Source organism: Larus michahellis, chromosome 21 (genome assembly GCF_964199755.1).
Source record: "Larus michahellis chromosome 21, bLarMic1.1, whole genome shotgun sequence".
In the NCBI taxonomy this organism is placed as follows: Eukaryota; Metazoa; Chordata; class Aves; order Charadriiformes; family Laridae; genus Larus; species Larus michahellis.
This window is the reverse complement of record NC_133916.1, coordinates 957,835-978,684: the sequence shown is the minus strand read 5'-3', so window position 1 is coordinate 978,684 and position 20,850 is coordinate 957,835. Positions and strand designations below refer to the sequence as shown.

Genomic DNA, 20,850 nt, shown 5'->3' with positions numbered 1-20,850 from the left:
TCCTGCCTGTGGAAAATAACTCCTGTGTATGCGTTATCGGGGTGTGAGTAGAGAAACGGATGGTATTGGAAAGAGTGTGAGGAAAACCAGCACCACTTCTGACGCCTTAACTTAGCAAGTGCTGACACAACTGCCTAAAATCTCTTTTTGCCACCTTTGGAAGAAGCCTTCTGCAGAGATCCATCCCAGGCTGCAGGTCCATGTGGATACCTCGCCACCGCTGAGGATCAGAGCACACAGTGACCAATCTGGTCACCATCGTTTCCAGTCTTCCTCCAAAGCCGCCCATGTTCTGCCTCTGGTTCTGCAGCTCTCAGCGACTCTGGATCCAAGGCATCCCCAAGGGGTGTTGGGAGTCACGAAGCCTTTTAATCCTGCGTTTGCTTCCGAAACGGAGAGCCAGAGCCAGAGGGCAGCCCCGCAAGCTGCTCTTCTCAGACGGGGGCAGAGTGCTGGAAAGACCAATTCAAACAATTTAGGAACTTTACAACTAGGTCCTGGAAACACGCGCTCATGCCCTCAGCACGCTGGGCTTCAGTTTAAGACCAGAAATACGCGAAACCGAACCCCTGCCCCCTCCTTCGGATCAAGTGTCTTATTTGCGATCTGCGTGCCTGCAGCTGGAGCAGTTGGGCAGGTACCAGTCTGTTCTGACGCCCTTCCCGTGGCACAAGAGAGGACACGTCCCGCAGATTAAAGGTGGCACCACAGCTACAATCCCCACGTCTGATGGATGGTACAGGCAGGCTTTACATAAAATCAGGTTTTTCAGCCTCAAATCCACAGGTAGGATTACTAATTTGATTTTTGTCCTATTTTATGATTAAACTAATGTAGAGGCCATAAATTATTCTTACTAAATAAAGAATCAGGAGCTGAGCAATCGAGAGAGGTTGATGTACTTGGTTGCTTCATTCAAAAAAAAAAAAAAAAACAAAGAAAAAAAAGCAGAACAGGGTGGAAAGGACTTTTTTTTTTTTTTGGCTTATTTTCATTTATCCCCAGGAAATCTAGGATGGACATGAAGAGCAGTGAAAGCGAGGGCTGATCCTAACAGATCCTGCTGCTGCCGAGCACGATCCACCCTCAATTGTCTCCTGTGATGAAGAAGGTGCAAAGGATGCTCACGGAGGAGCCCAGCCCGAAGCAAACAACAAAGCTCTCATTTACTTTGACAAAGTCAAACCCAACGTCGTCCCGTCTGCAGGATCCACGTGGGGATGGAATCCAAGGGGCACGGCCCTGTGGCGCAGCTGAATACACAAGTAAAGTACGAAAGCATCGTGGCTTTCGCATTTCTTTTTTTAAAGACAGATTTCTCTTGAAGAAGAGAACCCACCGACACAATCGGTATTGATCCGGAGGGAAATGAAACTGCGTTTCAAGCTCTCTAAAAACACCAACATTTAATTTTATAACATAACCAGGGGTTTATTCCACAATATAAACTGCAACATTTGATACAAGCTACCCAAAAAAGGAGAAAGCCAAAATACAGCTGTGGCAATTACTTTACAGAGCTTTTTTTTTTTTTTTTTCCTGTCTTCTACATCACTGGGCCATCAGTGACACTAGGGTCTAACATTCGCTTTCTGTACATCAACCAATGCTAGAAGCAACACGCTGTTCAGAATTGTCATTCCAGTCACTGAAACCAGACATAGAAGTTATTGCTCAGATAAATAAACCTAGTCTACGAAAAACAAAGTGGAAAAAAACTAAAGTCTCCAAAGAATTAACAGAGTAAACAGGGATTTCCTCAAAAGAGGACTTATTGGAAAATTCGTGGTGCAGGTTTTTTTTGCACCTCAACCAAGCTGAATTAAATACGCCGGTAAATCCCAGAGAGGTAATTTAATGCTGTACAATAAAAGGTGCGTGTTTCAAATGCCTTCCAAATTGGTGGAAACCCCTGCTAAACAGTCAGCATCTCAAACCTCAACAACCACAAACAGATCAAGGGAAAAATACAAAAGTGTCAAAAATCGTTTTGAGTTCTGGAAAATGATCCCATAAGGATAGAAGTAGCACCATTTGCAATCTGGTTCTTAAACCAGCCCCTGTGGCGTTATTGGAAAACTCTGATAACCTTCTTTATTCAAGTCCTGAATGGTTTATGGGGAGTTTTACTTCCGATACTGAGAGTCCTTCCCAGTGCAGCTGACGCAGATGTAGTCTTCCTTCTCTGCCATTTCTGGAGAGATGCCCACACACACCTGGTGGAACCACTGGTTGCAGCTGCCGTCGCACTGGACCCAATCCACCTAATGAAGAACAGACATACGGGTGTTCAGAGAAGGCCCAGGCACGCACACAGGGCGATGAGTCATTTTTGGGCTCTCAATCTATTGAAAGGAGTGAGAAACGTCCCATTCTACAAGTGGCTCGTGCTGGATATTCAGCTCACACTCTCCGTTCTCTGGACTCCTGCGGCCCAGCTCCTCTGAAGCTGAGACTTGTCCCTTATCCCTCCTGCTGCTTTCCCACCTATAGCAAAATTGTAGATGGCAACTTCACCATGACCACCCCCCCCCTCCCCGGCACCTGGGAACGTCCCTTTTTCCCCTCTTTCCAGAACAGATGGAACCCCCAGGCAGAGCCCCGAGGCACTGCCCACATCCACAGAAGGGCTGCAACCCACGAAGTCTCTACACCCGTATTTCTAGAGCGGAGACGAATACGGTGTCTGCACAGCCCCACCTCCTCCTTCCAATTCCACGCAGACGTTTTGATGTCCACCTGCCTTCCCCAGGCCCAGCTGCATGGCTGCTCTTGGAGAAGGCGGGAAGGATCGTTACTAGATGTGTCCCAGCAGTGGCAGACACTGTCTCTGGGTCACTGAGCGCCTCCCGCTCGCTCTGTGCTGCGGCAGTCAAACAGTCCCAGGGCAGCCGGGTGCTCTAGATCCCAGCAGTGGGAACACCACCGCGGGTCCGCCTCTACTGACCTCATCTCCCTCAGGCTGCAGACAGTTCACAGCAGGGCAGATGGCGTCTTCATCCTCGGAGTCCTCCTGCTCAGAGAACGACATGTCTGAGGGAAGCACGTGGTTTTCACTGGAACGCTGCATCTCAAAGAGACGCTCCCGCTCTCTCTCCAGTTTGTTAGTGCAGACGTCCTTTGAGTGATTCAGTTTCAGTTTCTTCTTTTTGGGTGTTCTCATTTTTTTTACTCTTGCTCTCTTCTCATCACAGAAGCTCTCTCTCTCAAAACGCCGCTTTAGTTTTCTCTCCGTGTAACTAATTCCATCCTTTTTTCCTCTGCAGCATTCGTTCTATTGGAAAGATATTTTGGCAAAATTGTAAGCACGCAAATAACACTCATTATCCCGTTATTCCATACCCTGCTTTTAAGAAGAGGCTTAAGTGCAGAGTGTTTGAGAGCGCGCTGCTTTCTCAGCAGAAGCGGGATGTGTAAGGGGAGCAAAGGACAGGGTCACACTCCAGGGACAGAATTTATAGGAAAAAGATTCCCGTTTCCTGCCTCTGAGTCCACTGCGCCAGAGGGAGCCCTCTCAGAAAGCCTCTTAAACACAGGACAAACATCAAATTAGGACAGACGTCTTTAAAATACAAAACACGACCATAAAAACCAGATTCAAATTGCAAAAACACATTAGGCCACAAATGATATTCAATAGTTTGTAACAAATTAATTATCAACTTCTTGACCCCTTGTGGACAAGGAAAATGTATTTTCATGGAAGAGCAGAGCCACACACAAACCTTCGTAGAGCTCCTGGGCTCAGGCAGAGCCTCTACTCCAAAGCGACCCCGAGCTCGTCGCCTTTGTCAGACACTTGCCTTTTCACTTGCCGCTCCAACGGGTGATCTCTGCTCCGTTTGCTTTGTGAACAGGATCTGGTACAGCTCCTGTATTTCAGGCAGAGAAACCTGTAGCAGCTGTGCTTCCATCATCAGCTCGTCCAGCTCCGTGCTAACGACTGTTATGAAAGACAGGGAGAGGGGAGAAAAGGAATTCTTCAGCGTCAGCGCTGGCGAGAACTGCGCGGATGATGAAAATTCTTCTCTGACAGCACATTCAAAAAAGCCTGCAAGACTTCTTAAAATCTGCAAGTGTATGAATTAACTCTTATCTGTTCCCTCTTCACTGCTCATTTTTAACAACGGGGTTAAAAAGAAAGATAAAGGCTTGCACAAAAGTTACTGCACTGCAGCTCAGTCCCTTCCAGGTTTAGCATTTCTTGCTGGTTTGGGGATAAGCAATTGCCATCGTTCCTGGCAATTTCTCCCGCTTCTGAGGCTGCGAGCGCGATGATCCCCTCCCTAGGTAAGAGGCGGGTAAGATGAACAAACTGCACAAATCCGTAAGTGAAGGCAAGAGAGAAGAGGAAGAAGAGCCGAGAGGATGAGCCTTGCAACCGAGTCCCGCCTGGCAGTCACTGCCCACTGCTGCTAGCGAGCTCCCCAACGCGCACTGGCCTTCTGAAATGATCTCGGGTTCTTTAAGACAGCATTCAGTACAATTCAACTACGGCCTGAAAAACAAAGCTGGCAGTACAAAGGACCGCCTTGTTGGATTTTAACTGTAACGTTAAACCAAAGTGTCTTGTGTAATATTCGCATGGACTAAGCGGCACTGACTTGAAAACACAGAGATAAGACTAGACCTCCTGAGCATTATGCATCAGGAGGAAAGAAGTGATAAATAACTTTTAAAGTTGGAAAATGATGCAGTTTGTAGCACATCTGAGCTAGGAAGCATGCAGAGCCTGCGCTGAGTGACCTGGAGAACGGTAGCAGCCACAGCAGCTGAGAAAACTCGAGTGTCGGTGACTGTGACAGTTGTGCTGCAGCAGAACTTAGGTGGACTCGTGTCCTGTGGGTTAAGCACCCCATGGTCTCCAGCACCACTTCCCTACGTTGTTCCCATCCACCACCTACAATTCCAATAGTCTCTCCCCTCCGTTTCCCGCCCCTGCAGCCCGTTTGGCTGCCCACAGCCCCCCGCGTGCTGTGCATTTGGGAAGGAGACAGCTCTCGGCTGACACCTCTTCTACCATGCCCCATCTCATCATTACACGAGGGACATTTGGATCGTTGAGCTCTTCACCCCTCTCCCAAAGCCGGGCATTAAGTTCCAAAGTTGCTGAGGGGATGGAGAAGCAACGAGGCACTGCGCAGTGCCGCCCTGCCATAGCCATCTCCCCTTGACCAGGACACCCCCTACTCCACCAGACGCAGGAAAAAAAGGAGGGGGAGGGAACAAAGTGAAGATTACAAACCATGAAGTGGGATGCAGTGCTGTCCCGTCGAAAATGGAGAATGCAAATATATGGTTCTGTTATCCCAGTCATGAGGCATGGAGAACGACATTGCTCCAATTGTCTGGGAAACCTAGAAAATAAAACACATCCATATTTTTACTAAACACATAGTTTTGAAGTGTCAAATAACTGCGATAGAATCAATACTTGTTTCTCTTACAACTGCTTAAATCTTGTATTCCCAGAAACTGTTTAATCTAATGCACCCAAATCCTTCATCCTACACCTGCAAATAGGCAAAAGCAACTTCACTGCCAGAATTCTTAGCTGGGAATTATAATTTCCAGAGAGATGAGAAGCTGGCCCAGGTCACGCAGCAGCGGGCGCCACCAGAGGAGAACGAGCCCATGGAGCAGAGTCACTGTAGGGATAATCCCGGACTCGTGGAAGCCAGGGCTTCAGCTCTACCATTGACTCAGGGTAAATATGACAGTTTCCTCCCTTTGTTCACAATAAAGAAGTGATTTCTCACTGCCTTGATCCGATGAGACACCAAACCATTCTGCAGCCCTTCTCTCTACCTCAGCCCGCAGAGAAGACATGCCAGTGGCAAAACATGCTCTTGCTCACGCAAAGGCCACTTACGCAAACCACCAAGTGTCAGTTTTGGACTCAGGAGTGTCAGAAACGCATCTCACCAGATGCCTCCCAAAATACCATCTACCTCACGAATTCAAGTGTAGGGCCCCTTTCAAAATCTGGCTCTCACCCATTTCTCACAGCTGTTTTTCAAGTGAATTTTTCAAACTCATCTAAGTGCTCCACATTCTTCACTTTGGCCAGTGTCAAAGCAGCCCAACTCCAACAGTTACCACTAGGAGCTTCTCTGGGGGTATGGGAGAGTTGGATTACCCCGGATAACAGGCAAAATAGAATCGTTACAGGACAGGAGCGCAATGCTGAGACGCTGGATCCACCAAGAAACACCTCAAATCCTCAAGTTTTAGCTCAGCGCCTGTGCCCAGACAGCTCTGGAGGCCACCCCTGACCTGCCCTCAGTACCACCGTCTCCAGGAAGGCTCCTTAGTGAGGGACCCAAGCTGACACACCTGGTCAGATGCTCTTCCACTGAGCTTCCAGGGACTTCTGATTTGGGACATGTGGCCGCCAGGAGCTGACCTAGCTCTGCTAGAGTTACCTTTACTGCCTTCAGCTCCAGACCGCACCAAAATGGTTAGTCTGCTTTCAGGTCAGAGGAACCTCATGGTACCACACTGAGTTAATAAAACTAAGCTTACTGTTCCCATTTCTGACCCAAACATCAACTTATACGCCCAAAATCTTGCCCAGTTTTTTTCCCCAACTGTACTGGTTGGTCTAGTAAAAAGACATTTTCAAACCAAAATTATCAGAAAAATTCCCTTAGATGCCTAAACATAGTTTTAATTTCTAAAACTAGACTTGCCTATTTGAAAAATTTGGCCAACACAAGCAACTTGGCGTAGCTGAGTAACGTGAGAAGCAGCTACGATACCTCTACAAGCACGCGTGGCACATTTTATGTTTTAATGTAACTGGGGATGAAAACAAAACCACACAGGCTAACTTTAACAGGGCTGGACTAGCAGAACTGGAGTGTTTCAAAAAGCAAAAGCAACAGAGTGCTTTTCATTTGGGGGTGTTTTATGTTCTTTGTGCTGCACAGACCTTTTATATCAGGTATTTTTCTGCATTTATTATCTCTGTAAAACTAGAAATGCTTAACCCATTTCCCACTTTCCCTGCGCTTTTTGATGAAAGACCTGGACTGGGGGAGGTTTGAAACTCCCCCGTGACCACACCTGAAGCACCTGCTGTAGCTTAACTCAGCAATGGCAGCCAAACATTCAGCTTGGGAGTTCTTGCATCAGTGATAAGGAGAAGGGAGCAGTAACGGACGAAGATACCCTGCTGAAAACAACCTCACCTGAGAGCTAAGCTGGTACCACACTGGTCGGTTTGTGCCTCTGTTACTAATTCTCCACACTTAAAGCTCTGTTGGAATACTTGCGAGAACAGAACAGAAAGACTAACTGGATACTAAGCACTCGAGAACAATAGCTTCAGCAACTCTGTCCTTAACAGTCTCACATTAGAGTGTGGGAGCTGGCAGGAGGAGAAAGGAAGACAGGCCCTTTAGGAGGAATTGTTCCCAGGACTCCAGCAGATGGAGAACACGGAGCTGTTGCTGGAGGACACACACGTCCTGGCTAACCGGGAAGGCAGAACCCAAACTCCTTATATCGGTAAAGTAAGACATCAGTCTGCCTTGACAGTGTTTGTGTGCAGATACAACGAACCCAAACCCCGAGAGGCGCTGCAGACTGTTCTTCTGACCACCCACCACCAGGAAACGCGGCAGCAGCCCGGCCTCACCTTGTTTGTCTCTGGCAATTGGCCTGCTGTGGCTTGCCATCTGCTGTACAATAATCCTGAGCCAACTTTGTCTTGTATAAGTTTTAGGTTCCCTGAATATAACATTTGTTGTGCTCTGTGCTGCCAGTTCACAGTTCTCTCGATCATATACCGTAAGGCATCCCCCTCAGGAAGCCTCACACGGATACGCTGCAAGGAGGCCAGCAACGGCAAGATCTTTTCTAAGGGTGGCTTTTCTGATCGATGACAGTGTGGGCAGAGCCATACACGAGGTCCCTGCAAAACGTTGGGCACCGAAACACAGCCGGTATGGAAGAACCCTCTGCAGAGTTCACACTGGATCATGGGAGCAGCCGGCTCCTTCTGGCACAGACAGACTTTCAGTTCTGCGTCCTCTTCACTAGACAGCACCTTGACTTCGTTTGCTGCTCGCAGAGAACGCAACGCTTCCATCTCCTTTAATCGGGCTTCCCCAAGCGTAGCCATCTAAAAGGAGTTCAAAGAAAGGGATGTGATCTCGAGAGGAACATTACTCATTAGAAACAGGCTGACCTCTGCACAGCCACACTCCTCCGATACGCCAGCAAGTATCGCAGAGCGTTAGGGAGCTCCTCACCCCGTACCCTTCAAGGCTTTCAATGTTTGAGGCAAAGCAGTTACGAGGATGTGCCGCGATGGGACTTCAGTTTCCTTCCATTTCCTCATGGGGCCCAGACATACAAGGCTTATTCCCTCGCAAAAGTAACCTCTTGACTCCCTTCCTCTCTGTTCCAAATCCTTCATGTTTTCTACTACAAAAATATTACCTTCATGAAAGCAGCTTAAATTCTGAAACAAGCACAGATTTGGCTTGCAGGTACTTCTCTACGAACACGTCTCAAATACGTGGTCTGACTCTGTATTCGCTCTGGGTCTGTAAACGCCAAGTGAAATTCAGGTGTACGCCTGAACGGGCTCTGCTTTTCTACACCTGCTCATGATCCTTTTTTTTTTTTAAGGAATCTTTGGCATTATCTACTATTAAAGACAGGAATATATTTCAGTTTCATAAAGGCTATTAGTAGCAGCTGCAACTAATACATTCTATGCATTTTATTATATAAAATATAATATTATATATAAAAATAAATGTATACAGGAGGGTTTATAAATATATACAAAATAAGTTATTTCACACACTGTGGCTTTGAAACGTGATGTCTAGAGAAAAATCAGCTATGCAAAATTTAGACAGCGGTGTCCAGCACGGGCAGGTACGGGACGCGGGCACAGCACGCTGCGTTACGTACGGCCGGGCGCTGAGCACTGCAGCTCCAGCGTTGTGGACATCCAAACCTCCACTACAAGAAGATCCTTGTTCCCTTCGTGTCCAGAAGAAAACCTGCCCCACTAAATGAGTGCGTTTTCCTGGGAGCAGTCCACGTGAGTACCCTTCTCTTTCAATACCCCAACCGCTAACGAGAGATTATCTTGTCCAAGGGTGGGCGATTCCAAGGCCCAGGCTCTCCCATCAGCACTTGCAGGGACGTGTCTGTAAGTCTGGATTTCCAGACAAGGGAGGCCAAAACCGAAGCACTGAATGTACACGGTTCAAGCACCTGCCATAGGTTAAAACTGAAGTGTCCCATACCTAAAGGGACAATTATATTCAAACCCTATGAAACCAGTCTACTGCTCCTCATTAATCACAGAATCATAGAATCTTCATGGTTGGAAAGGACCTTTGAGGTCGAGTCCAACCATACACACACAAAAAACCCCCTAATAGAATCCAATAGAATCCAACCACGGGACATCGTTTAATCTGACCATAGTGGAGGCTCTGAAACAGGCCTTTTGGGATGAAGCCCTTTACCACCAGCAACGAAGTCTGCTCCATCCAGAACTAGTGTTTTATTGACTTCATAATGCATGAGGTTTTCTTTAATTATTTATGGTGTTTGTTTTAATTATAAATGGTGCTGGGTTATTGTGTTCTTTGAAAGGATCAGACTTGGGAAAAGCCTGTCCTATCTTTAATAAGGTTTTGGTGTGGTGCAGGGAAAATAGGTCTCAATTTTTTATTTTCCTATGCTTTGTTAGGCTACGGACATTGCCTGGCAAACTGTAAGGCTGCTTTAAGCACAAAGACAACACACGTTTTTTTTCTACTAAAAGCAGTTTTGGGAAGTCTGAAGCAGCACAGGAAAGTGCAGCCCTAGAAGTCCTTCTGCAGAGCAAACCTAAAGGAGTGGAGGGTAACACTCCTGCACGAGGGGAAAACAAAGATTCAAAGAACTTAGAAGCCACTCCGGTTCAGAAAAAAGCCTAAAGCAAAGCACATACCGCAGACGCAGTATCTTTGCTCTCGGATAGCGCTCTTTCTAAGTCACTCAGAGTCTCCAGCTTAGTGCTTTTCTTCTTTCCACTCGGCACTGCCTCCTTCAGCTTCTTCTGCTTCCTCTTCAGACTCAGCATTCCAATATCACAGCGGGGACATAAGACCTGAGGGACAGAAAAGCAGTATTGTCTGCAACATTTTTAATGCATTTGTCCTGCCGTTCTTTCCATCAAAGGTTTGGGTGACCAGGATGAAGTTATCTGGGAAATGGGGAGAGTTGGAAGGTTAAAAATGCGATTTTATAAAATGGGTAGAGCACAAACACCCCCATGTTTCATTTAGACTGCTGGTGTACAGAGACAGCTGACGCAGCAAAGACCCTCCGTGCGATCTAAGCTGCAAACCCTGGAAAACCACGGAGAATTCCAGGGGCTGCCCTGTGCTCCCGCCTGCCCTCCCGGAGAGAGGAGGGCTGGGGTAAGCAGGCGCAGCGCGGGCAGAGCGTGGGTTGCTCCAGACCTGCAGGTGCTCACACAAGAGCTAGAGCAGGAACAGCCTCGCCCTTATCGCGGCTAAACCCGGGGTGGATGAAGCGGGGATGAACCTGCACTCCAGCGGCTGCAGCCCAATGAGCTGCAGTAAACTCGGTGCCACAAACGTGTCAATTTTATCATCTTCATATTGAAAATGCCAGACTGTGGCACAACATGCTCCCATTAGCCACTCATTAAAAAGAATAAAGTGTAGCTGTATCTTAAGCATTTAAAAAGTTTAAAATTATCATTAAAACGATAAGTCAATCTAATAAAAATCAAGTTAAAATATGTAACACAATGCTAAAACAATTCTGCAAATACTTAATATTTACTGCTACGTCAGGAGTTAATACTGTAACCCTGATGTGCTTTTGCTGTGGTACGGATGGTGGTCTTCTCCAGCGCTGAGACCTCTTACCTCCAGAAGAGAATAAGGGGAGTTCTCGCACAGAAACGTGTTCGCTGCACACTCCTTCCACGCCTGAACTTCAGACACCAGGGACTCCAGCCTCGGCAGGTAGTCCAGATGCACTGGGATAGATCGACCTCTCGTGACGAGTTCCGCTAGCGTGTCCAGCACAGGCACGCGTCCTCCAGCCTGTCAGGTTATAAATTAAGAAATGCTTGAGGCGTATGAGACACACCACTCGCATGAATCACAGCAAGTCATTTAGATTAGCTGAAGGTAAACAGAATTTACTGCTTAGACATTTCAGTCGCTTCCACAGCTGTTATTCCAACAATTGTGCTTCTCATGCTCTGGCCATTAAAGTACACAGACAAAACTAATAAAACACTTGTGAAGGGGGAAAAAGAAAAAAAGAAAAAAAAAAAAAAAGGAATACACTTACCAAATGACAGTTAAAAAAAAGAGACTGCCAACAATATAAGCAGACTCCCAATATAATAATCTGCCTTCACAGCAGAAAATCAAAATAATTTTGAAACAAACCCAGAAGGCAAGTCTAACCCAGACCCCGGCACGCCAAGAGCAAGGAACGATCTCAAGTAGCCAACGTGCCGTTTGAACGCGAGCTCTCTTCGTTCCCCCAGCAGCCCGCGCCCGAGGCAGCCCAGTTAGACGCCGTCCAGCAGTAAAGCAGCACCGAGAGGTAATTTCCAAAATAGGCGGTGATGTGGGACTCCAGAACTACTCATCCCCAACATCTCCAGCAGCAAACTCAAACGCTGGCACCAAGAATTTCCTGCAAGTCCCCACGACTGCAGGCATTTACAAAAATCTTCACAGAACTGCAGCAAAAATTCTTGGCACAGACAGACACATTTTTCCATATTCCGGAGGCAGAATTTCAGAATCCAAACCAAGAAATTAGCGAATGCCAAGAACAATTCGCTTAAGAACTCTCAAGACAGCCCTCAAACAAAGCCTAGTATTACATGAACTTTATTCCTTCAAAAATTCAAAGCTCAGGACAACTAATTTTTTTTTTTAAATAAATCCTTCTTGAACTCAAAAGAAGTTTTTATTAAAAGCTGAATTTATGTCAGATAGGTCTGAAAATACACTAGTGAGTCAGATCAGAGTTCACTTTATGGAAAAAACACGACAAATGAAAATAGGAGAAAATATTTGGCACCTTATAGCAAAATGTGAAGTCAGGGCTATCCCAGTCCCACCGCTCCTGACCCGCGCAGTGACCCGGGCTCCAGCACCGCGAGGCTGAGCCACCAACCGCTTCAAAGAGACGGCCCAGGCTACGACTGCTCGCCTGGCCTTCAACTAGCCCAGTGTCTGGCTGCAGGAGACACCGTGCCAATGCAAGGGGGGCAGTGGGAAGAGAGAAGAGGGGAGAGGAAACTGGGTCCACAAATAAACCTGCCTGAAAGGTTAAAAAAAAAAATAAAATAGAAAATTTGAGTGGGAAGCACCAGAAGCCCAGGTGAAAACCTGTAGAGGTCTTTATCAGCCTCTGGTTTTCATTCTCTGCCATCAACTTCTTGCTCAGATGAAAGCCTATTTCAGAGTGTGAACAGGGAAATGGAAGTCACACAAAGCCGGGGGGAGCCTTAAAAATGGCAGGGGAGGGAATAGGGAAGGAAGAAGAGGAAATCAAGTAACTTCCACCTCAAAATTCAGACAGAACTACTACAAAATTACAAGTATTTTAATCTATGAAATCAAAGGCCAACCATACAGGAACAGAACGAGAAACAGCCTTCAGACCGCCCATGCTTCCTGGCTAACAAATGAGGGAATACCTCTCAACCACAGGGTGTTTGACATATCACCGATGATACAGATGTGGAAACAGCAAGTGAATTCTACAGGGCCTCAGAAGAGGCGATTCCACCACCAGTAAGAATTATCACCCGTATCATCAGGTCTTGGCGAGACTGTACCTGCAGTACAGCACGTGAGCCACGCTCAGATGCTCATGCTCCAGAAAGGTGCACTCCAAACTGGAGAAAATACAAGGACAGGACACTAGTCTGATCAGGAAATATCTATTTTTTTTTTTTTTTTTTTTATTTAGAAGATGCTAGAGGAAAGTTATTTGTTTAGTCAAACAAGTGAAGGCTGTGAAAAAATATTATTGGTGACTTTTAAATGTTTTAGGGGATTTGTTGATTCAGGAGTCAGCAAGCAGAGCTTTGATCACCACCTGCTCCATACCACGTGTCCCAGGAGTGCAGTGAGATGCAGAATGGTACAAAAAAATATAATTACCAGGTAATCGTTACTAAGTGACTGAGCAACACTTACCTTAAGGTAAGGTTCCATAACAGAATATCTCTTTAACTTTAGATTTTTGCTAATAGCTCCTTTATAACTTCATTGCAGTCAGTTAATTGGAAAGGTGAAACAATAGATATCGGGTCCAGAAACAAAACTAAAAGTAACAGCACTCAGACATAACTGCACCACGTCTAGGGCAATGGGATGCTACAGATGAAGCATCTTTGGTTCAGCGGGATGCTGAGGCACCAAGTGCACGCAGAGCGTGGGTCTGCCCACCTGGAGGGGTTACCAGCGCTCCCAACAGCCAGGAGGAGCTCAGCTTACGTACCTGCAGACCTTCCACTTCCTGCAACCAGTCCTTGGCCTTCTGCACCGCGTCCTTCAGCGCGACACCGTTCGGGAGATAGGCTGGGATCTCCTCTATTTCTTTCACTGCTGCCACCAGACTGCTCAGTGACTGCCGTGGTCTACGCAAACAAAACATCTCCGAATGTAAAACACTGCATATAGTTGGGGTTCTTCTGCTCATCTGGCTTATTAAAACCAAGGGGTTACACCAAATAATGACGTTATGTCCAGCACTGGAGATGCATACTGTACAACCAGGGCACTAGCAATGCAGGTGTGCTTTTAGAAGCGTTCATTTGCTTGCTATAGACTCCTCCTAGAAATATTTACATATTTGGGCTTAAGGGAGATTTAACATTTATTAACTTTTGAATGATAGAACCTTGAATCCTCAAATGCACACTGAACCCTAAAACAGTACCAGCCCTAAGAGATTCTATATTAGAAGGTTAAAAAACCCTGAAAAATGCTTTTCTGTATTTCATAATTTGATGTTTTAGAAAGGTACAAACACAACTGCATCTCCATTTTGTAGGTTAAACCCAAGCTTATACCAGTTTTGTGCCCTATGAAGTTATAATTTTAAAACAGTATTGTTACTAAAGTTTAAGTAGACCGTGCTCTCCCCCATTTTCCTTTATAAATGAGAAGGTCAAAGCAATGAGCAAGCATATTTTTCTCAGTAAGGATGTAATTGGCTTTTTTCCTCCTCCCCTGCACCAACTAATCTGGAAAATTCTCCTCAATGTTAGAAATAGTCCGTATAATAAATTTTTACCAGTTGGTGGTATATATCTAAGCTCCATCTGGACATGCATCCTCCAGTCTGACACTGGGGGAGGGAAGAAGGTGGAAAAGGAAGGGAGATCTTAAAACCCTTCCTTGTGTCAAAAGGAGAACGTGCACGATGACAGTGGAGCACCACAAACCCTGCAAGCCACCACCACCGTTTAAAACCGCTCAGTCACTCATCCCCCTTCTCCATCCCACACCCTTCAGGATGGCACAAGTTTTGCCTTCACGTTGTGAACTGGATGAACAAAAAGGAGCCCCTTCAGAGGTAAAAGCCACCTGCGTCCATCTTAAACAGCTCATGGAACTACAAAATGCGACACTAAGATTTAGCCTCTACCTGGCCTTTATCAGATTTCTGGCTTTGTCATCCCAGTGTTCAGAGACAGTAAGGAGCTCCTGCAGCTTCGCCATCGCTTTCTCAACTGCTGGGTAGGGAGCGAGTCCAACACCTGAGTCTATAAGGCGTCTCATATCATCTAGAGTAAGAGAGTTTTGGTCTGAGGAAGCCAGCTGCACATCCTCGAGCCAGCGCGCCTGTTCCAGACGTATCCGCAGTTCAGCCAGTTGGGGTAGGTCAACGTCAAAGTCAAAGCTGACATCCAACAGCTCCTGAAGTTCTGCAGCACTCGGCATTTCTTCAGAAAGCAGTTTTTGGCTTTGCTGTTGAAAAGCTTCCACACGATCAAGAAGATCCTGAAATATACAAGCGCAGCAATAAATCAGAAGAAAGCCCACTGCCAAATCTCTTAAACATTTAAGTGCCAGCCTGCAAGGAAACACCACATTGCGATGCCCACAACGTGCATGGCAAATTAGCACGGCATCTGGAACACTGAAATAGAGCGTCTTCAACACGCGGTGCATGTATCAGCGTCTCCTCATACACAACATGGCCACAAGCTTGAGGATCACAGAATAAGGCAATTCCACTCCAAACTCCTTTGAACTAAGAGACAAGTGTCAAAAAGGTCTCGGAGGAATAGAAAGGATCTAAAGGGAAATTTTAAGTGTTCCATCAGTGCTGTTTTGGGCTTTGTTCTGGAATGATTAAGAAGGCTGAAGAACAGCACGGTTCAGTTAAAAAGGCTTTGAAGAAAGCCAGGAAGGGCACAGAGCTTCTGGGGTTCATCGCTGCTGCACTGATAAGGTTTTGAGCTGGACCACCCAGTCCCAGGAAGCCACAGGCATTTCACTCGCTCACGCAGCGCAGCACCTTCTCTCTCTCTCCGTATGTTCAACGGTGTAATACCCAAAAGGTTCATCTGTGGCTGTTCGCACTTCACCCAGGATAACGGACAGTTAGCCAGAGTACTCCCTGCGAAGGCTGCTGTCCTGGTTGGAATTCTGTAGCCACCCTGACCAGAGCTCCTAGCCCTGCTGAAGCACTATTCCAGCAGAAAGTTCTTCCTTCACAGCTGACATCTTGGAATTTTGCCAAGGAGGTTGTTTGTCAGGGTAGGCAATCTCACCCATAATGGAAATAAAGGCTTTTAGAGATATATTAAATTGAGCACCAATCTCTAGTAATTGTTGGTCATTTACATTAACAGCCTGATTTGCATAACTACATATGATTTAGGATTAAGAATGATATATAAGAATACCCTGACCATATGTGTTTGCTATTTCCCTGTTCAGGAATGCCAGATGGAGAAGAACTGCCTGCATGTCTAGCATTTCTGAACTTCTGCTTTTTAAATACTAAGGTAACTTCAGAGTTACAATGCTATAAACAAATAACTGTAAATAGGATTACATAAAATCTGATTCACACATTCCAGATCCGATAAAGCTTCAAAAGCAGTAGTCATAAAGCTGAGATGAACCGGTCTATTCTGCTTCAAATATACACCATGTTGTCTGGTCTCAGCGTTGTGTGGACACTTGAGAGAGCTCAGGAGCTGGACACTGCATCTCCCGGTTCTAAGAGTCACAAATACACAAAGCCCTTCTCCTTTAAGACAGGAATTGCAGCTGCCTGGAATCTAGGTTCCTTTTTTTTTTTTTTCCTCCCTCTGATTACCCCTCAGTGGGATACATTTTGGCAAATTCTGAAACCAGGTCTCGAATTACTTTCAACTTGTCTGAGGGCTGATCATCTGGAGAGCAAATAATCAGCACTAGCTGATGCTCATGGGAGACAGAGTGATCTGACTCACGGTCAGCAGCAGGTACTCTGCTAGGACAAGTATTTAGGTAGCTCAGGGTTCTCTGTGTTGTTTCCTGGAACGTGGGTTGATAGCACGAGGAGGTATCTAATTACAAGACTATGAGGAAAGCTGATTCTGGATTAACAAAGATGGAAAGTGATATGAATGGGAGGACTGTCACTCAGAGCTTTACGGAGTTTTGAATGCTCTCAGGTAAGCCTGGCCTCATTCCTAAGAGGAGAATAGTTAACTGACCCCAAACTTTTTATCTGTAGTTACCCAGGTCATCCTGCTGCTTCTTTTGCGTTACTTCATACAACATCAACATTTTGATTCCCTTGTGTAGCATAAGAATGTACTGACCATGAACAGCAGCAGGTCAGAGAGCTCCGTTCTTAAGCAACTCACGTGCACGAGTTATGCAGACCGGCCAGTTCAAAGGTATTTATTCTTGGAGCAAACACTAAGATAGCAGATTAACGCAGAGCTAATACATCAGTGTAACAAACGCTCGTGTTCTCTCTCCTAGGCTCTTCCCAGTTACCTTCAGTAACGGTGTCTGGCTGAGGACACAGGGCAGAGCGTACAGCTGCCTCACGAACAACCGGAGTTCGTTCACAGTCAGCTGGTTTTGACACTTTCCTCCTCCGGAGCGGTACCTGCAATTACACACAATTCAGCTTTGTGGATGTCACTAAAAAATAAAATAAAATCTAAACTCCTCAAAAATCTGCTTATTATTTCTTGAAAGTCAAGCTTTACTCACAAATAACAGAATATTCCAAAGCATCCAAGCAGCCTAGGGCTTACACGGATGGGAAAACTTCGGTTAGCTATAGCAGAATAGCTATTGTTGAAAACTCTTTCATATTAAATAGTATTCTGGAACAACTACTCAGCCTTGGAAGAGCACTGGTTATTATGAAATAAAATTAGGCTTTTTTCCAGAACACAAAGCAATTGTGGATAAACTATTCAGTCGTGTTGCAATAGCTATTGTAGTAAGCTCTGCCCATGCCCACACCAAAAGAGAACAAATCCCACTTTTGAATGGGTTTTATATTTACAGGTCGTGTAGGCACTTCTGAAAAATCCTCTTTCGCTGAAATCATCGTTTTCATTTTTATCTAAAAGCTTTGTATCAAATGAGTGGCTTATAAGTGTTAACAAATTGGCTAATATTAAAAACCTCTCTAAACTCAAGCCAATGTTAACTAGGTCTGAGAACCCTGAACAGAAAAGGAAAGCAAGCCCTTGAAGTGCTGGCTCCAATTTAATCCACAGCATGTCGTTTAAACAAAAGAGGAAAACAACATCCCAGCAGGATATGCCAGCATGACTGGAATGTGAACACTATAAAACAAGTTTTAATTTACCATTCCATGTTAAAAATAGGTATTTTTAAAGGATATGCAAGATCATGTTGGGAGTTCCAAAATCCATAGTAAGCTGAACAATAAAATAAATTCCAAGTCTCAGGTACAACACAGGCTGGTTTATGGGCTATGATGTTTTACTGGTTTTTGTGGGGGTCGGTCTCTTCTCCCAAGTAACAAGCAATAGGACAAGTGAAACAGCCTCAAGTTGCGCCAGGGGAGGTTTAGATTGGATATCAGGAAAAATTTCTTCACAGAAAGGGTTATCAAACATTGGAACAGGCTGCCCAGGGAAGTGGTTGAGGCACCATCCCTGGAGGTACTGAAAAGCCGGGCAGACATGGTGCTGAGGGACATGGGGTAGTGCTGGTAAACTGGCAGTGCTGGGTTAACGGTTGGACTTGATGATCCTAAACGTCTTTTCCAACCTAAACAATTCTATGACCAGGACGGGAAATCACAGCTACAAAAATAATGTCTAAACAGTAGTTGAATATTTTGCTGCCAAAGTCTCCTGCTGAGGTACTGTAAGAACACAGGGAGTGACAAGCTCCAAGACACCTGCTGAAGCAGGCAATGTGCAGAAGCCACACACGTGGTTACACCAGCACGAAGAGCAACTGCTCTGAAAAAAACCACCACGTTGCTCAAAGCAGCAGAGACAGCCAAAAGTTGTCCAGATGGGAAAAGAGAGAAACAGGTTTTTCTGAAGTAATTCATGCTATTAAGATTGTTGGGCTTGAACAATATTGTCCTCCACATATATAAACCCAAGATTTTCTTAGAATCCTATCATCCCAAGAGACTAGATACAGCCATTGTAAGTCTGGGTGGAGAATCTGCAACAGAAGATGGTGGTTTGTGATCTCCAAGAGAAAAGCTAATACACCAACACAGCCACCAACTGATGCAATGAGGAGACCTGGCCTTGTCCTTCTGGATCTTCTGTCTCCTTTCAACTCGTTCCAGACACAGTAAGTGCTAGCAGGACCAGGCAGCCAGACATCCAGCTCACAAGGCATGCGTTACCCAAACACTGCCCTGTCTTCAAATTCCTCAGTCAAATAACCTGTCTAAAAGATTTAACGTAAGTGCTGCCAAAGAAAGAGCAAGTATTTTTCAGAGATCTCATGCAGTATTCCCATCGTCATCAGCTCAGAAAGCTACGACGCTTTACTTTTACACAAGCCATAAAGTGTAATGAATCTACTGACATAAGCACCACTGACAGATTTTCAGTCCCCAAGGCACAAAGACTGTATCTTGTTGGGTGTTGCTTTGCCTGAAAATACCACACCAATTTCTCCTTTCGGGGAACACTTACTGCCCAACTGTCAAACACAGAGGAAGAAGAGACTGAAAGCTCGGGATGTTTAACTTATTACATGCAGTAAAGGTGAATCTCCCTGTAAAAGATGGCTCTCTTGAGAAGACAGGAAGATCGCTTTCATTTTTCAGTCTTACAGAACACCGGCATCTATCACTGGCCACTGGCATCTATCCTCAGTGACTCAGTTGTGTTGCAAACACACATAGTAACATTTACCTGGTTTGTCTTTTGCCATTAAGAAGCTGCTGTGCCACCGAGGCACATTTGTCTGCATCCTGCGTAACCAGTCTGAGGTGTCGCAGTAGATCATTGTCAGGAAACTTTTTCATTTCTGATTCTTCTATCAAAGCCTTAAAACTGACGAGACCTTTTGGGAAAGATACTAAATTTATAAAAGTCCCCCTTTGTGGTGGATTTTAAGTGGTAAGGCTGAATAACACAACACATTAAATATATTTCTATTTCAACTTTAGTTATATTTTGATTCAAAGTGATTTACAATCTTCTCACACAGAGATAGCTTAGCATAATTTCTGGGACTATAACACCTAAAATATTTACTTTAAATCATGAAATTATAGATGATTTCTTTTGATTGTCACATAAGACAAAAGTTGCTAAGGTTCAGAAAATAAAAACTGAAAAATTAGCCATTTAAAATTATGTGTTGCAGACAAAAAGGTAAGATACTTACTTTTTTTATTGTTAATTTTTGCCTCCAGAGCTTCATTAACATTGGAAGCCCATTCGTTGTATGACTCCGCACGCATCTTTAGTGCGTTCATCATCGGATACAGCTCCTCCAGGGTGTAGCGGTACCTACAAGCAGCACAGAAGTCCAACTCTTCAGCAAAAACCAGGGGAGAGCAGGAGGGTGGGAGGGAGGGGCATCAGGATGTGCCTGTCCATACAACACAGAAATGCTCTACGGGGCACCAGGCTCATGCAACTGAGACCAGCCTACAGCCACACCACGCTCCTCCTAAGACAGCTTCAGCATGGCAATTGGAAAAACAACTTCAACATCACAAATTGAAGCAACTGTGAAATTGTCTTAGGACAAGCGACATTCACGTCAGACAAAGATGCAACAAACAACAGGAAAGGAAAGATGACAACAGGAAGGAAAGCTAACAAAAGCGAAAAGATATTACTCGGCAAGGACTAGATGTAAGGCATGATGACCTTATTGCTATAAATAAAAAGGCAAACTAACTTATCCAGCAATTTTTCCTATTATAGAGCAAGAAGAGAGGAATGCTGAAAAGAAAGAGCCCTTGTATACGAGCACAAAAAAGGCGCTTTGTTTTGGGGGCACTATATTTGCAAAGGGCTGAGAGAACAGAACACCGAGACTAGCACCATTGACAAAACAGAGCAGGCGCTGGATTATTGACCTGCACTGTCTACACATAAAAGAAATATCTCCAGAACACAGTATCGTTTGCTATCTAAAGCTTACCCCAGTTTATACTTGTAGATGGGACAGGAGCAGAGATCCTCGACATGGTACAAGCACACCAATAACCCAGGTTTACACGGACAATAAACAGCAGACATGAAGCAGGTGGTTTTACACTTTAAGCACTGTCGCTCGTCGTCAGGAAACAGCTCAAAGGTCACTCGCTCCGAGTCAGTCACTCCCTGCAAAA

At 45.3% G+C, this 20,850-nt stretch overlaps 1 protein-coding gene across 2 annotated transcripts in view; it reads right to left on the bottom strand.

Moving 5' to 3' along the window:
- Positions 1-1,387: 1,387 nt before the first annotated feature.
- Positions 1,388-20,850, bottom strand: part of KDM5B (lysine demethylase 5B) — a 55,572-nt gene continuing 36,109 nt past the window's right edge. For both annotated transcript variants that reach the window (XM_074564060.1, XM_074564061.1), the window contains exons 15-27: positions 20,661-20,842; positions 19,893-20,017; positions 19,415-19,565; positions 17,037-17,151; positions 14,680-15,035; positions 13,528-13,666; positions 10,917-11,096; positions 9,968-10,126; positions 7,643-8,128; positions 5,246-5,357; positions 3,804-3,943; positions 2,948-3,274; positions 1,388-2,264 (exon numbers count right to left, since the gene is read on the bottom strand). In XM_074564060.1, the coding sequence (XP_074420161.1) occupies positions 2,127-2,264; positions 2,948-3,274; positions 3,804-3,943; positions 5,246-5,357; positions 7,643-8,128; positions 9,968-10,126; positions 10,917-11,096; positions 13,528-13,666; positions 14,680-15,035; positions 17,037-17,151; positions 19,415-19,565; positions 19,893-20,017; positions 20,661-20,842 (2,610 nt within the window). In that variant the 3' untranslated portion in view covers positions 1,388-2,126. The remainder of the gene's footprint in view (positions 2,265-2,947; positions 3,275-3,803; positions 3,944-5,245; positions 5,358-7,642; positions 8,129-9,967; positions 10,127-10,916; positions 11,097-13,527; positions 13,667-14,679; positions 15,036-17,036; positions 17,152-19,414; positions 19,566-19,892; positions 20,018-20,660; positions 20,843-20,850) is intronic.